The 16,299-nt window shown below is 39.7% G+C and overlaps 1 protein-coding gene across 3 annotated transcripts; it reads right to left on the bottom strand.

Moving 5' to 3' along the window:
- Nucleotides 1-233: 233 nt before the first annotated feature.
- On the bottom strand, nt 234-13,766 carry LOC146479748 (TNF receptor-associated factor 4-like). 3 transcript variants are annotated; one of them, XM_085110569.1, is made up of 8 exons: nt 13,501-13,766; nt 4,425-4,488; nt 3,530-3,596; nt 2,800-2,834; nt 2,412-2,576; nt 1,933-2,007; nt 1,280-1,357; nt 234-964 (listed from the first exon to the last, which is right to left on the bottom strand). In XM_085110569.1, the coding sequence occupies exons 1-8, from the start codon at nt 13,746-13,748 to the stop codon at nt 371-373; spliced, it is 1,326 nt and encodes a 441-aa protein (XP_084966695.1). In that variant the 5' UTR covers nt 13,749-13,766; the 3' UTR covers nt 234-370. The 3 variants fall into 3 exon arrangements, with proteins under 3 accessions (XP_084966695.1, XP_084966692.1, XP_084966694.1); XM_085110566.1 differs by lacking the exon at nt 2,800-2,834 and adding an exon at nt 3,096-3,260 and having other exon boundaries at nt 3,489-3,596; nt 13,501-13,762; XM_085110568.1 differs by lacking the exons at nt 2,412-2,576; nt 2,800-2,834 and adding an exon at nt 3,096-3,260 and having other exon boundaries at nt 3,489-3,596; nt 13,501-13,756.
- Between the last annotated feature and the right edge of the window lie 2,533 nt (nt 13,767-16,299).

Below are 16,299 nucleotides of genomic sequence, written 5' to 3'. Positions count from 1 at the left end.
TTGAGAATGTTGAATGGCGTTGAAACCGTTTGAACACTCCGTTCATCCAACATTCGCCCAACTTCCGTTCAACTTTTGTTGAACGAATGTTTGGGGAATGTTGAATCCGCTGAGGATTTATCAAAAGCAGATGGTTCTTAAGCCATGGCCTCTATTCGTACATTTTCCTTCTGAGCTTGCAATCAGTACGCCATTGTTGTGCTATACATTTCCTGAGTTGACTTGTCATATAGTATCGCTAATTTAGTCACTACCTTTATTCAATACCTGACAATTGATTGTATCATATAAACGAAATGAACTAATCAGAAGCGACAATTAGATCACAACCTTCTGGATTTCGCCAAGGAGCGCGAAAAAATGCTTATGGCTATCGTGGGCCGACTTCAATCTGAAGAAACAAAGTGTCGTCCACCAGATAGCGATTTGTATACAGTTTTTCATGGGATATTAGTCCCTTCCCAAGTCCAAAATTTTCTTCTGTCTTGGGTCTATTAAAGTATGGATGCTTATCTGCAGTGAATTTGAGAACGATGTTTTCTCGGTCTTCTGGATCTTCCTGTTGATCGATGATTGTAAACGTTATTGCTTTGTCCATGGGCCACACCAATATGGCGTCATATTCACCTTTCATGACAGCGATGTAGACTGAAAGGCGATTATTATAACCAGGCCCGTCGCCGTTGGGATACACTGATACTTTCAATTTGTAACCATATTCTTCGGTGTAGAATGGAGCACTATCTATTTTCTTTTTTATTCCGGACTTCGCATCCCCCATCATTTTACTGAACTTGTTAATCTTCCAAACAATCTTCCTTGTGTCCATTTTTTTCTCCAGTTTCCGTATTGTTTCTTGCGCATTCTTTAATTTAGCTTGGGTGTCATTCAGCTTATCACAACTCAAGTCAAGATGGTGTTTCAAGTTCGATTGAAGATGGTATTGCATATTTTTCATCGAAACCTACAAGAACAAGACAGAAAAACATCAAGAAACGTACAAAAAAGATCCTTAATTATTTAAACATGTTTTGCAACCGGTCCCTCTTGCAGAGCGTGAAAGTGGGGACGATGTGTGCTTCAAAAGTGTACTCATGACACATGAACGTAACCGATATTTGATGTTTTGGTTTGTCTCGGATTATGGTGATGAACTGGCTGCACAGAGGAAAAAAAATTAAACTGGTTTGAAAAGTTTTAAACCACAAGATATATATGACCATGTTCCGTGCCGATGTCTCTGAGTTATATTTAGTACCTGTTTAGTATAAGAACAGACCTTTATGTTGCAGCCCATCTGAACAAAGGGACATGGAATATCCTTACGCGGACAATGGTTTTCAATGTGCCTGTCCATCTGAAAGATGAATCAAAAGAACAGATGAAGATGAACTTCACCCAGCTACATAATCTTCTACACGCTCATCTAGTCATGCTTTCAAGTTACCCATAATTAGAATGATGTGATTTTTCTAAGTTTTCCTTCTTTCCAAAAACTTACTAGAATGGAACAGACTGCCAAGAGAAGTAACTTTGGCAAAATCGCAAAAAAGAAAAAACCTTCCTGGTGAGTAAGCTACGCAATGGGACATCCGAAACAAAGCGACTTCATCCAGTCAAATTTGAATTTTCTTTGTAAACGATGTCCCAGTGCGTAGCTTGCTCAGTCACCAGCAAGGTGTTTTATGTACCATGTGACCGTTACCTGCGAAAAGCCCATTCGATTATGCGGATTAGTTATATCAAGTGGAAAGGGTGCGAAATTTTAATTGCACGTGAATAAAAACGACAATGTAACACACAGAGGGTGCTAATTATGAGGTAAATAGTTTTGCTTTAAACATCATGAAATGTTGCAACCGGTGACAATTCAAAAAGAGATCACTCAGCTGAACTCTCCTCTTCACCAAAGGTCTCAAGCACAGAACCTACCTCTTCTCTCGCGATGACTGCTCCACATTTCTTGGGACAGCTTAACGGAAATCTTTTACATTCGCTTTGATGGCCCTTTTAAAGAAACAACGCAAGGCATTTAATTTTTGAGAACCTTTAAAACCAGCAGATAATTTCCTCTTGGTGGAAAGGGAGCGAAATAAGTTGGTTGGGATAAATTAATTTAAGCGACTCTTACTTTGGCACTTTAATTTGTTGTTGTTGTTGTTGTTGTTTAGTTTTTTGTTTTGTCAGTTTTGACTTTGTAATGTTTTTATTTTTATTATTTGATATTTTTTTCAAGCGCTTAATAATTTCACCAACCCAAGGACCTAAGCATATACGTCATAAACAACCACAAACAAAATTTACAGGAGACCAGCGAGCTCCTTCACTTAAACTACTCACGAATTTCTTGGCCCATAAATGTATTCAAAACATTGCCATTATTTTACTTCTCAACAAACGAAGGTTCTTACCTTTGTATTATACGCTGTATGCGACGCACCACAGTGTCCGCATCGAAGAATCCTCCATTTACAGGTGGTGGTCACGTGTTCTTGTATTTTGCCCCTTGCTAGTTTCACGTGGCAATTCTCGTTTGAACAAGGAACAAGTTTGAAGGAGCAAGATTCTAAATGCTCCTATTTTGTTTAAGAAAAGAGGAAAAATAACATTTAAATATTGTTGTTCTTTGTTTTTAAAGATTTGCCGGCATATATTCATTAGAGTGTTATACTTTAGCCTGCCTCCAGACGATCTTTTGGCTCGTCACCCAATCTGGATCGTCCCTAGAGGGTTTGATCAAGAATGACGCACTAATTATCTATTTTTAGGAAAATAATTTCAGGAAATGGAGTGCCTTACTTCTTTTGACCTCAGTTCACCAGTCCATTGACATCCTTTTTTTTTTTTTTTGGTTTTGTTTTGTCTGTTTTGACTTCGTACTGTCTGTTTTTATTTTTATTATTTTACATTTTTTCACGCGCTTACTAAATTCACCTACCCAAGGACCTAAGTATATACGTCATAAACATCCAGAGACATATAAATAACAGGAGACCAGCGAGCTCCTTCTCTTGAGCTGTTCGTGAATTTGTTTGCCCATAAATGTATTCAAAACGGTGCCCTTATTTTACTTCTCAACAAACGAAGGTTCTTACCTTTGTATTATACGCTGTATGCGACGCACCACAGTGTCCGCATCGAAGAATCCTCCATTTACACGCGTTGGTCAAGTGTTCTTGCAGTTTGCCCCTTGCTAGTTTCACGTGGCAATTTTCATTTGTGCAAGAAACAACTTTGAAGAGGCAAGATTCTAAATGCTCCTATTTTGTTTAAGAAAAGAAGAAAAATAACATTTAAATATTTTTGTTCTTTATTTTTAAAGATTTGCCGGCATATATTCAATAGAGTGTTACAATTTAGCCTCCCTCGCAGACGATCTTTTGGCTCGTCAGGCAATCGGGATCGTCCCTGGAGGGTTTGATCAAGAATGACCCATTATCAAATTATCTATTTTTACGAAAATAATTTTAGGAAATGGAGTGCCTTACTTCTTTTGACCTCAGTTCACCAGTCCATTGACATCCTTCACTTGCACTTGGACACTTGATAATAAAGGAGAGAATCTTTCGATTTGTTCCTTTGTCAGGGAACATGTCCTGCAAAAAAAAATGTTATAACTGTTTATAAATCCAGTTGATTTAAAGTTCAGAAGAAGTGTTAGAAAAGGGAAAGTCAGGTTTAAAAGATAAGCTTTAGTCAGGGAGCAAAACCAAATATGAATGGACGAGTTTCCGCTACCTACATTAATTATGTTCTTATCGATTCCGACTGACTAATTCCCCATTACAGAAACCTGACAAAAAAGTAAGCGAGGACTGACAGAGAGAACAAAATAAGCATTACTTCAGTGCAGAAGTTTCGGTTGGTAATTGCCTCACCAAAAGTTAATAAACTTGAAAGAAACAGGGGCTCTGATTTTTAAGGCAGCATTCCCTTTATAGTAGCCGGGCCTGAGTTCATCACTTCCTCTAAGAAAAAGAGAAAGTCCTGTGGTGTTTGCAAAGACCAGATGCACAGGCTCAGCGGATTTCCATTCCATTTCATATTTTGATTCAAAGCACGCCAGTCTCAGTACTTTTCGTCATTGCATGCTCGTAACAAAGTGACCATGTTTATTTCAATCAGTTCCCGTAGCTTCATAGTTAACCATTATTTATTCGCCCCCTTTTTTCGAATAAAGCTATACAAGATGTATCGTAGATTTAATTATACTTCCCCCTGATAAAGCTTACAATTGTAAAGGTTTTCAACACGACTGTGATATTTGTTCATAATATTCGCTTAAGATTTACAATACTATTCACAAGGCTAAAAAGTTAAAAATATTAAAAACCAAAAGTTTTCGACTAATCAAGTCATACTCAGGGTAAAAGTACTGTGGTATTTATTATTAATATGTATAGATACTATTTTAGTTGTCTTACCCTTTTCCAAGTCAGGTTGTTTCGATCCACTGGACATCTTAATGGTTTGTTCTCACCCTCCAGCCTGTATAAAAATAATTAATTCAAATAAATTTAAATTCAAAATTCCGGTTACGAGACTGCTACCTTTGATAACAAGCCAGCTATGGGCGTTTACGCGGGATGAGTGGGTCAGTATGTTTAGCATTAAGTGCAGGTGGAAACGTATCCTCCCTTCACGGTTGAGCTAATGGAATAGTTTGAGTCACAAAGATAGCGTGATGTCGTGTCGGTATCCATTCGATACGCTACTTGTCTTGATGTCGGAAAGAGATTTACGATAACGCAATGACCGAGCCAAACACATACAGTCCTAACGCACGTTTTCTATTTTGGTTATGCAATGTCGGTAAGTGCACGGTTACAAAGTGTCCCCCTTTCATTAAGGAACAAAAACAAAAACAGAAAACCAAACAGTAAAGAAGATTTTCCAAATGATAACTTCAGGATAACTTTAAGTAAAAATTGACAGTCAAATTAAACATTTATTTTTTTTGTGTTTGTGTGTGTGAAGTGGATTTCCAGTAACGTTGAGGCATCAGTTCGGCAAAGTCTGCAGTGTAGGTAATGTTTTGAACATGACCTTTCGGCTATGTTCACACGGGACCGGTTCCAAATGGTTCCGATCTAAAAATCGTGACGGAGAGGCCTTTTGTTCACACGGGATACCGTTAATCCGTTTCCGATCAGGGGCCCGTTTCTCGAAAGTCCCGGTAACTTATCGGGCCCGGTAAGTGGCCCGTTAAGTCTCCGATAATTTTACGGGTGTTTCCCGAAGCTCCCGTTATTTACGATCACGATAAATTTCCCGGTAACTTGCCCGGTAATTTACAGGAGGTCATCACCTCCCGTAAAGTTACCGGGAAATCGCAAATGTTGCGACACTAAACAAAATGGCGGCCGGAGGCGGACTTTTTTGTTTAGTTTAGAAGACCTCGGTCTTGTCAAGGACGACCCATTCTGGCCGCCTTAGCCTACTGTGAAGTCATAGAGAGATTCAGGCTTTCACGAGGGAGAATCGAGTGGCTCGTGAATGCACTTGGAGACGAATTGCGGAGATATACAGCGAGAAGCTGCCCGCTGGCTCCGGAAGCGAACGTGAATACAGGCGTAGTACTATTGTTGTTGTACGTTGTTGTTGTCGTTGTTGTTGTTGTTGTTGTTGTTGTTGTTGTTGTTGTTTTAGATGTTTGAAAAGCGCTTATGGTGTTTGCATATCGGCGCTATATAGATTTGAAATTATTACTATTTTATTGTTATAAATTATCAACCAACGGCGGAAGAAAGAATAAATAAATATTTTGTCATGTAAACACGGCTTACTCGCCGCACATTATTACTTCGAAATGGCTTCCTTTTTAGCATAAAATGGATTCCTGAGAATGATGATTATTCAAGAAAGTGACGCAGGCATACTCGGAAAAAAAGAAATCCGAGTGCTCCTATCAGGAGTCGAACCTAAGACCTTTCGATTACTAGTTCGGATGCTCTACCACTGAGCTACAGGAGACTCGTGGGAGCTAAGGCCATTAAACTAGGTTCATGGATTCCTGTCATGCAAAACTAATCCTACAGCAAGCGATATTGTTTTCTTTGTTGTAATTTGCAGAGTTTTCATAAGAAGGAGGAAGTTAGAAATCTGACATGGCCATGCTACACTGAGATAAATGTAAACATAACTATTGATATAAACAAGGCGATCGCGATGAGAGTCGAATTATGCGCCGTCCTCGGCGAAATACACAAATGCAGTGTTTACTGCATTAGCTAGAGGGAAAAAGAATAAGAAGCTTACACAAGATAGATAAACGAGAATAAAGAACTAAACGAATCGTTCCACTTAAATTCGCAAAATAGTTTCAGTCGCATTTCAATTGATTGAGCCTTATTGTATGATACAAAAGCCGATTTCGGATCGGTAAAAATAGTGCTTGATGTCTGCCGGAAAAGACGATCAAATCACGCCAGTTGAACTATAGCTATTCAATTTTAAAACTTGTATGAGATCCTTCCTTATTCCCAATATTCTCTATACTTACTAAGGCTGCTAAAAGTAAATTTCTATCAGTACGAAATTGGCGTTGAAATAGGACAGCACGCAGACACTGTTCCCCGGCGGTCGCCATAGCTTGCTTAGCTTCATCTCTTCTACAACTTTGAAGGAATTATATACTGATCCTGACTATTAGTTTGATGCTCACCACAAGAATTCATGTTGATAACATTCATAATCCTTTTCAGGTTCTATTTCGCATCAGGGAGTTCCTAAACGTAATTGCCGATACCATGCATGATGCAAGATAATGATCTCTCTTGGTTGCTCCAAAAAAAGTTAAACTTAGAACGTATTGTATTGTCCTTCAAAAAGCATGAAGACAGTCCTGTCTCATTCATAACCGTGCTTTTCTCGAATGAATCGAATGGATTACGTGTAGTCCTAAGTCGTTCTCCTTCTCTTGCGAACGAGCGTGAAGCGCGCGCAAGAGCCTGGTAATGGTCCCCTATTTTACCGGGCCCGGAAATTACCGAGAAAGTTTACGGGTGCTTCGAGAAACGCAACATCGGGCCCGATGAAATTTCCCGATAATGGGCCCGGAAATTACCGGGACTTTCGAGAAACGGGCCGGTTCGATAAAACAGGTTCAGTTTTGGAACCGTTTCGGTCCCAAATGGATCTGTTACCGTGTAAACACCGGTTCATTTCGGTTCTAGCAGCGTAATTAAGCTTGGGCAGTAGTTGAATTTATCGTAGTTCGGTCAAGAAAAACACCCTTTCCTTGGTAAAAACGCTCTTATCTCTGCCGTTAGGATATTCAGCTCTTGTTAGGCATCGGAAATCTCGGAAGGATATCTTTCGAGAGACCTCTTAATGATGTCTTCATATTTCCTTTTAACATTTAGCCAAGTGATGACGTCATAAACTCAACCGAATTTTGATCAAATATTATGATAAAAGATATCTCAGCCAATTTGTATCAGAAATGCTTGATTCTTTGCAGTGACATTATTCTAGGTGCGCTTTTAACTTTTAAGAGAAGGGATAATTCAACGTCCGTCCAGCTGAAGGCTTTATCTCCTTCCTTATCGATTTAGCCTTCTTCGGCGCCATTTTGAAAGCTTCAACGTGTATTCTGCGCTTGCTTAACTGGTAGAAACAATTGCTTTTCTTACCGAACCATAACAGACCGGTCCCGTGTGGCCTGACGTTGATAAGCGGAACGGTGCCGTGTGAACAGAAATGGTCCGTTCCAGGGGCCCGTTTCTCGAAAGTCCCGGTAATTTCCGGGCCCGTTAACTTATCGGGCAACTTACCGGGAAACTTTACCGGGCCCGATAAGTTACCGGGACTTTCGAGAAACGGGCCCCAGGATAGGGTCGGGTCCATTTGGAACCGGTCCCGTGTGAACATAGCCTATGTCTCCGCATTACGAAACACAATCTGTCAGTCAAAACCTAATTTATTCCCCGTGAACCGCCCAATTTGCCCCATTTAAACTGTCGAATACTTCTTAGAACTTATACTTTCGATTTACCGCTTTAAAAGGGTTAATTTTCTTTCTGAAAACGGCATATTTAAGTCTAAAACATGTAAACAATTTGGCCACTGAAAGAAGCCTTCTTTCAAGGCTATTTGACGTCACACTCGTAGAAAGAGTCCGTCCCCGGCCCTCCCTCTTGACATACGTGCAAATAACGAATTCTGATTGACCTGTTTTCGTTAAAGACAATGACAACAATAGAGGACAAAGATGTTCCTGCTAGGAGAGAGCTACGCAACGAGCTCCCTTCCCTTCTTCTTCTTCTCCTTCATCGGCCCCCCGATTATCAAACAACTGTCATCTGTTTAAACACGAAGAACAATAACTCTTTGAAGCCTAATTGAACTTAACTTGCTTGTTACAGGAAACTGTGGTCGAATTTTTTTTACTTGTCTTGTTATTTAAGTTATTATTCTGTTAACTGAAAGAGATAACAAAAATCTTTAAAAAGACGGCTAAGCTAACATCATCCTGTGCAAAGCTTGATTCGTTACAAGTTAGAAAATCAAAAGGGAAATGAACTGAGGTGCGATTTTAGTAAAGTAAAGTAAGTAAAGTAAAGCCAGCGACATACCTGGCGATTTTATACGCCGATCGCAGCGAATTTGATTGCAAGCGATTTTCCGACTGACGACTGATGCGAACACACCTGATTTTTCGCTAATCGCGGCGATGTCGCATTTTTGAAAAGTCATGTGCTAAAATCGCCCAACCTGGGCCCAGTTGCTCGAAGCATGGTTAGCGCTAACCCAGGTTAAATACCATGACAACCTATAGGTTTTAATACCTCTTAACCGATGGTTAGCGCTAACCATGCTTCGAGCAACTCAGCCCTGATGGGCTAGCTATGGACTGGCTTTACTGGCGACTCGCAGCAATAAAATAAACGCGTAGAAAATCTTGGTAACGGGCACACTTGGCGAATGCCGGCGAATTTAATCGCCGATATCTGACATGCCAGGTTTCGGCGATTCGCGGCGATCGGCGAAAATCGCAATCGCTGAACCGGGCACACCTGGAGATTTTCGCCAACTGCGGCGATCGGAGTATAAAATCGCTAAGTGTGTCGCTGGCCTAAGCAGCCGGCTGGAGCAGGAAATATCTTAAAATTCTTCTCTCTCTTTCTCCTTTTTCACTCGTGAATGCGCGCATGCGCAATGAACGAGTTATAGCGATAGCTGACTCTCGACTTGGTCGATCAGTCGATCAGTCGATCAGTCGGTTTTGTCGTTAACTTTCGGGCGTGCGCAGTGAATGAGTTTTAAATTCAATTAGTGGAAAAAAACACGCGAACATTTGTTGTTCATGGCGCATCAGGAAATTCTTATTCAATATGTAGAGAATAATTTGACGATCATTTAGTGCAAGAATGGCGATTTTTCGTTCAATCTGAGCAAAGTTTCAAGTTTTTTCAGTTTTTCAGAAAGTCCGGGGTCGTAAACTCAATTAGTGAAAAAAAAAAAAAAAAAACGTGAAAATTTGTTTCACGACGCGTCAGAATTCTCTCATTCATTCTGTAGAGAATAATTTGACAATCATTTTAGTGTAAGAATGGGGATTTTTCGTTGAATCTGAGCAAAGTTATAGGATTTTTTCGTTTTTTTCTACGAAGTGCGGTTTCTTTCAAGAATTAAAAATAATTTAATTTAAAAATAATTTAATTAAAAATAATTTAATTTGTCAGTTTTCACGCGAAAGCGGAACGTGCCATGTCACGCATCATTGACGTCGTAAACAAAATTATGCAAATTTCTGGTGAAATGAACACTTCTAAGATCTTGTCAGCTTTCATAGAGGTTTCAAAGGGAAAAAATGTTTCATTTTCGAAATTTACAACTGGTAATTTATGGGAAAGCAAAAGGACGCGGTCGATAAATAATTCTTATTTAGCAAGAGCTTGTCATAGTTCATTATTTTTACTTGAGGATTGCGTGGACTGAACTCCAAAGGAAAAATTTCACGCATTTATGTCGGGCATGAATCGTAATGCGATACTTTGTTGAACATATTTCCCTTTGTGAGATCGGCTTGCCCTACAGTAATTTTGTAATTTTAATTCCCAAAAAAACTTCACTTGCCCATCGGGCAAGTGATGGTTAGAATCCACTAGCCCGATCGCGAAATCCAGTAGCCGCGGACTATCACACGAATTTGCATGACGTAGCTGCACATGGCGTGCTCCTATAAACTTTGAATAAAAAAAACACGTGATATTTTTTAATCGGCGCATCAGAATAATCGGCTTATTCAATCTGTACAGAATAATTTGACAATCATTTTAATAGTACAAGAATGGTCATTTTTCGTTACATAATCGGGCAAAGATATAATTTCTTTTAGCTTTTGAGGAAGTTTCCGAAGCCGTCTAAATTGCAATTACTACGTGTCATCTGCATTCACGAGTTGGCTCACAGGAGCCTTTGATCTTTGTTTTTGTTTCATTTTTATGGGGTGAGGGAGAGGGACAGGTTAGTACGAATAACAGGGGGAGAATCCAGGGACGAATTCATCACCCTTTGAGGGATAGCAAATTCTGTCTAAGTTTAAAACTGACTTAATCAACTTCCTCGTGTTTGGTAGAGATCCCATAATTAATTAGATAGTGACACAACAAAAAACAACAACTCGGTGTGGCTGAAAATGGGGAAGTGGGTGACGAAGTGCTCTACTAAGAAGTCAGCCCCGTGTACTCCTGGAGTATCGCGCTAAGAAAACTTACGGCCCAGGGTGGTGCACAGAAGGTATGGAGGAGGGAGTAGGGCCTCCTCCCAGGGCCAACTGTGACCATTCCTGGGTAGAGAGGAGGGAGTTGGGCCTCCTCTCTGATTGGAGGGAGTTGGGCCTCCAGTCTAACCTAAATCCAAGGAGTACATAATGGAGGGAGTTGGGCCTCAATAATTTCGAGTCTATGGGGGCAAAAGTGTGACAAGAGGAGCACTTCACCCCCATTCCCAGGTTTATTGAATATTTTCAAATACATTCAGACTGTCACTAAAGTGGCTAAAATCAATCTAACATCTCCTCCAGGTCCTTAACTAGTATAATTACCCTAAGAGTATGTAACGTAAAGCAGATAATATATCGACATAGCAATTGACATGATTATTATTATTATTGTTATAACTTTTTTTTTTTTTAAGAACAGAACAAATGTAATAATAATTAACATTAAGAAGCTTTGAGGAACTAGCTAATAGCAATTGAGAAAGTTTGAGAAGTCCTCTGTCCAGTGATTCTAAGCAGGGGGAAAGGAGTCCTGTTAGAGTTCACGAAATGAAATTATTGAGGGGAAACAAATAGAGATCAAACTCTTGGGTGGGATGGGTGGGAACGAAAGCAAACGCTACTGCTTCGAGAAACGTTTTGCCTTGTTGCTTGAGTTGAAGCAAAAGACCACGAGCACATGGAGCATGTGCACGATACGGTAACATGGCGTCATTTGATTGGATAGTTTGGTGTCACGGAGGCTCAAATGGTTCTCACGTGCGGTCACGCGACAATCACTGGACAAAGTTCAAAGCTCAAACAAGAGTTGTTGATTAACTAAAATTTATTTCCGACGTTCAATAAATTGTGATGAGAAATTGACAATTTACTGGATCAGAAATGGTCAAAGACAGTAGTGTTTTCATATGAGTTCGCGACTTTGTTTTCCACGAAATTGAACGATCACAATCGCAAACGATGGCAGCTGGTCACGTGAGATATGGCATGGTTCTACCCCTTACGAACTCGATCGTGATTTATTCATATCACAGCCAAAGTTTTGGCGGCAGATTTTACGCTTCAGTAGAGATCGTTCTCGATTTAACTACGAACCATATCTCGTACGAATCAACACATTGATTACTGATGTAAAATCATCTTTGTGCAAAAGAAAAAATATGTTTTGAAAAAATCTGCGACCATATGAAGCTATGAAGTTTTGAATTCACAATTTCTTCAGTGTTAGGATTCAGAACTTCGTGATGTGATCGTTGAACAGCACACCCCATCTTTCCCAACCGTCCTTTCTGATCCATTTAAAAAACTGAATGTAACCACAGGGAAAAAAAAGTTAAAAACAAAACATACAAAAATCAAGAAAAAAGTGGAGAATTGAAAATAAATTATCCGGTTGCTTACTTTGTTTAATCGCTTTGTTGCTTTCGAACCCTTGCATTTTCGAACTCCTAACAGATCGAGTTTTGCATGGAGTTATGCCGCCTAAGTCGCCTTTTAAAGACTTCTTTCCCTCTTTTAACCCCAGAATAATAGGATAAACAACAAGACGAGGAAAAACAATTTTCTCACTCATCTGATGATTTTGTCAAGTCAAACAATGATCGCTGCTGCACGCACAAGCGTGCACGTGCAAGTGAACAATGGTATATATATCTATCTATATATTTCTCTACTGGATGAAAACGTTTTTGAAAACGGGTGTATATATATACATATACAGCTGGTTCAACAAAGGTTGTCCGAAAAAAGCGAAAACGCTTACGCGACAATGCCGAAAAGTCAATGTCAGTGTCAAACTAAATTTTTAATATAGCCTTGTGACTATATTCAGCAGTCCAAGCTGTTATCTCAGCGAACAACGTTTCTGCTCTATCATATGTATATAGTAGAGCGTTGAAAACGGAAGCCCATTCTCCATTGTGCGAGTTATATCAGTATATACACATATATACACATATGGTCAAAAGCGCGCGTGCATCACTGCTAGCTAGTGCCACGTTGTGACTACAGTACTTTAAAAAAAATGTTGTAACAATGTGTTTATAAGTTATTTTCAATTTATCGCTCTCAGCTAGGCCGGTAAGAAAGCCAAACTGAATTTTTGCTGGCCGGTTAACAGAGGTTTAAAAAAATGAAAATCACTCGTCGGGACGCCAGGAAAGTGGCCGCGGCTGCTTAATGAAGGTGGTCGTTTAATAGAGGTTTCAAATGCAGTGTGTAACAAAGAATATTGTTGGGACTCTGGCAACTGGCCGCTGAAAAGAGGTCGGCCGCTTAATAGAGGTTCGACTGTATAAATAAATAACCAAGAACAGTTGCACCAGCCGATGAAGGTTTAATAATTCTAAACAATATCAAATTTGCGCACTACTGGTTTCACTGATCTACGGAAAGTAAGCAAATGAGCACTTTCTTTCCGTTGAATTGCAATGTTTTTCGTGACTGTTACTGATCAAATTTACGCTACGTTTTCAGACTCGAACGAATAAATTCGCTAAATTGGGGTTTTATAGTTGCTATTACATAGAAACCTTTCGCTTGTACGTCTTCAAGTGCTTCAATACTCATCACAGCTTTGTTGTGTGCGATTTTAATTCACGGCTATACTAAAAGTGTTCCTCGGTCTAAAATGAAGTCCAGAGAAAAGTTTTGTTTAGTAGCTCAGCCTCATAAATCTCCTTTCGACTACACCTGCGATTCCGCTGCGCATTAACACTTTATATTAAAGCTTAAATTTAAACCCAGGCCACGAAGTACTTTAAAGGAAAGCTAACCTTAAAAAGTGCCCTTCCAAACACTGTCTGCAAAATCGGTGGCCACATTCTTCCGTTAGGACTGTATCTTTCAGTGGCAAATGACAGATTGGACATTGCCAATCTTCGTCCACTACACTCACAAATTCCTCGTCGTATCCACCAAGCGATGGATATCCTCCAGTTTCCGTCATATTTGTCACCTGACTAGAGCGCCGCAAGTGAGTTGGGTGTGTTAATAAAAACACTTTCGCTTTCGGGTCAGTCATGAATCAGCTGGCATTTTTCCTTTGTCAGTAAACTGTCAAGTATATCATTTTTATGTCATGCATAACCGTCACAGTCTGATTGATCTCTATTTCGAAAAAAAAAAAAAAAAAACGAAAAGAAAAGAAAAGAAAAGAAAAAACGAAGGAAGAACTTCAGGAGTGTCAGATCAATTTCCAAAGCTCATTCGGCTCCGCGGCACTTCCTCGAGGGAGGAGCGTCAGCTCGTTTCCCAAATAGCGTCAGGTAATTCACAAACGGTGTTTGAACGATTTGTTTTGTGTTTGAAAATTCCTTTTCTTATAGCAGTTTGCCCTAGGATATTTGGTCTATAAAACAAACTGTATCTCCACTACAAGAAATCCGGCAACGAACATTGTTTAGAGTAGTTCTTTGCATTCAAAAGTAGTCTAAAGTTTCGTAATTTAGTCTATGATTGTAGTTCTATGGCGCATGCGTGTACCGAAGAATCACGTCACTATGCTCCCCGTCCCTACCTAGCTGTCTTGTTGTCCAGTAGCGTCCTAAATTGTTTCATTTTTAAAATCACTGAAACATACTTGCCTGAATTTATCAGTTTCTTCTTAATGATATCTGATAATAAATTTGGTTGTGGTTGTTATCGGTTGGTATAGATAAACTCGAAATTCTAGCTGAGAAGAGTTAACGCCTATGGGCGTTTACGCGGGTTTTGATTGAGCTAATTGAATAGTTTTAGAGAGAAAGATAGCGTAATTTTGTTTCACTAACGTTCAGCTTAACTGTAAACTGATTTATGATAACGTAATGACCGAGCCACACACATACCGGGACCGCAACTTTCGGATGGTTAAAAAGCGTTTGTAATTCATTAAAAGGTGATTCTGTTTATGCATGTTATTAACTCTCCACATGAACAAAGCAAACTGTAGCAAAAAATTGCCGCAAATGTTAGTAGACCTTAGTTACTACTGTATAGCGAAAATAATGTTCGTATTGTACTGCAACTAATTTCTGTATCATTTGATTCTGCTAACACATACAGCCGTTTAAATGATAGTTGAGGAAAATTGTGTTGACAAGTTATCAGAACTTTCGAGAAAGGGAGGGAAATGACGTGTATAACGCAGAATTCGAAACAGGGAATCGTTGGGGAAAACAAACATAATATGCATGGGGTGGGAGTAAAAGAAATCATTCCTCGAATGTCCTGATAGCTGATAGAGGCCAGGCCAGGACACTTCATTGTAGACTAAATGAAAAAGATCCTTATCGCCGTTTAAAACAAAATTTCTTGGGCTTTCATGTATTTTCTCTTGTTCGATACAAGCAATCACAGAGCGCGGGCGTCAATGACCTGATGAAAACTTAGTTTTGACCCGGTTCCAGTCCCGTAGCATGGCTAAAACATCTGAGGGGGCTAAGCAAAATGGTGAAACAAAACTACCACCCCCCCTCCCCCCCCCCCCCCCCACACACACACACACACACACACTGTTACTCAAAAACAGACGGATTTGGGAGTTTAAGATGCAACGAGAACATCAAAAAACCCGATAGATTTAGTAAGTAAAACAATCCATTTTGCACCTAGATCACACTCTTAGGTACATCTTTTTGCCTTTTCTTTAACGTGGACTGCTACGTGAAGTTTCCTAATTTCACGTTTGAAGGACGACGCAGACAAACGACGACAAATTTTTCTTTCTCTTTTTAAATTTGGAATCGGGCAGTAAGAATCAGACTGCAGGAGAATTTTTTTTTTCTCTGGTCCTGAGGACATATTTGTGTGACTTTTTTGTGTGACAACGCGGGAACACTCAATTTTTATAAACTAAGGACATTTGTATTGCTTAAAATGAGCGGTTGTCTTAGAAAACAAGTAAGTTTATTTCGACAGCTTTCACGGCTTCAGATTGGTTGATTTCAATCCAGTATAATTCTTATTTCCGATTCACAAGATAGGAGTGCCTGTTAGCGAAGGAAACTGACAGGTAGTAAACAGACTATTAAAGGTTGTGAAAAGGTACTTGCAGTGTCAGAATTCAACATTAATTTGTTTTAATTATATATTTTAGGGCACATTGCTTTTTAACTTCCAAAAATTCTTCTTCCTCTTCTTCTTCTTCTTCTTCTTCTTCTTCTTCTTCTTCTTCTTCTTCTTCTTCTTCTTCTTCTTCTTCTTCTTCTTCTTCTTCTTCTTCTTCTTCTTCTTCTTCGTCCCCTTAAAATACCAAAGTATTCAAGGAGCTCAATCTTGCTGAGGGGGGAGGCTAAAAACAGGGCTGTCAACTCTCCCGGAAAATCCGGGAGTCTCCAGATTTTGAACCGGTATCTCCCGGTCTCCCCCCCCCCCCCCCCCCTTCCCCGCCACCCCCACTGAAGCCGTGAATTTGGCCTTGATGCGACGCCTCTGTAAGGCGCTTTGCCTGGGAAGTCATGTTCTCCATATTTGAAGACGTGTGAGGTTGACAGCCTGTAAAAATAAAATTTAATTGGCGTAGAGGGCAGAATAAAGACAGTTCCTTCTTCAAATGAATTCTTCCGGGAAGAGAGCAGTGCATCATGGTACTT

Source organism: Pavona decussata, unplaced genomic scaffold (assembly GCF_977016875.1).
Source record: "Pavona decussata unplaced genomic scaffold, jaPavDecu1.1 SCAFFOLD_58, whole genome shotgun sequence".
NCBI lineage: Eukaryota > Metazoa > Cnidaria > Anthozoa > Scleractinia > Agariciidae > Pavona > Pavona decussata.
Note: the sequence above shows the minus strand (reverse complement) of the source record. Positions and strands in the feature narration are given on the sequence as shown.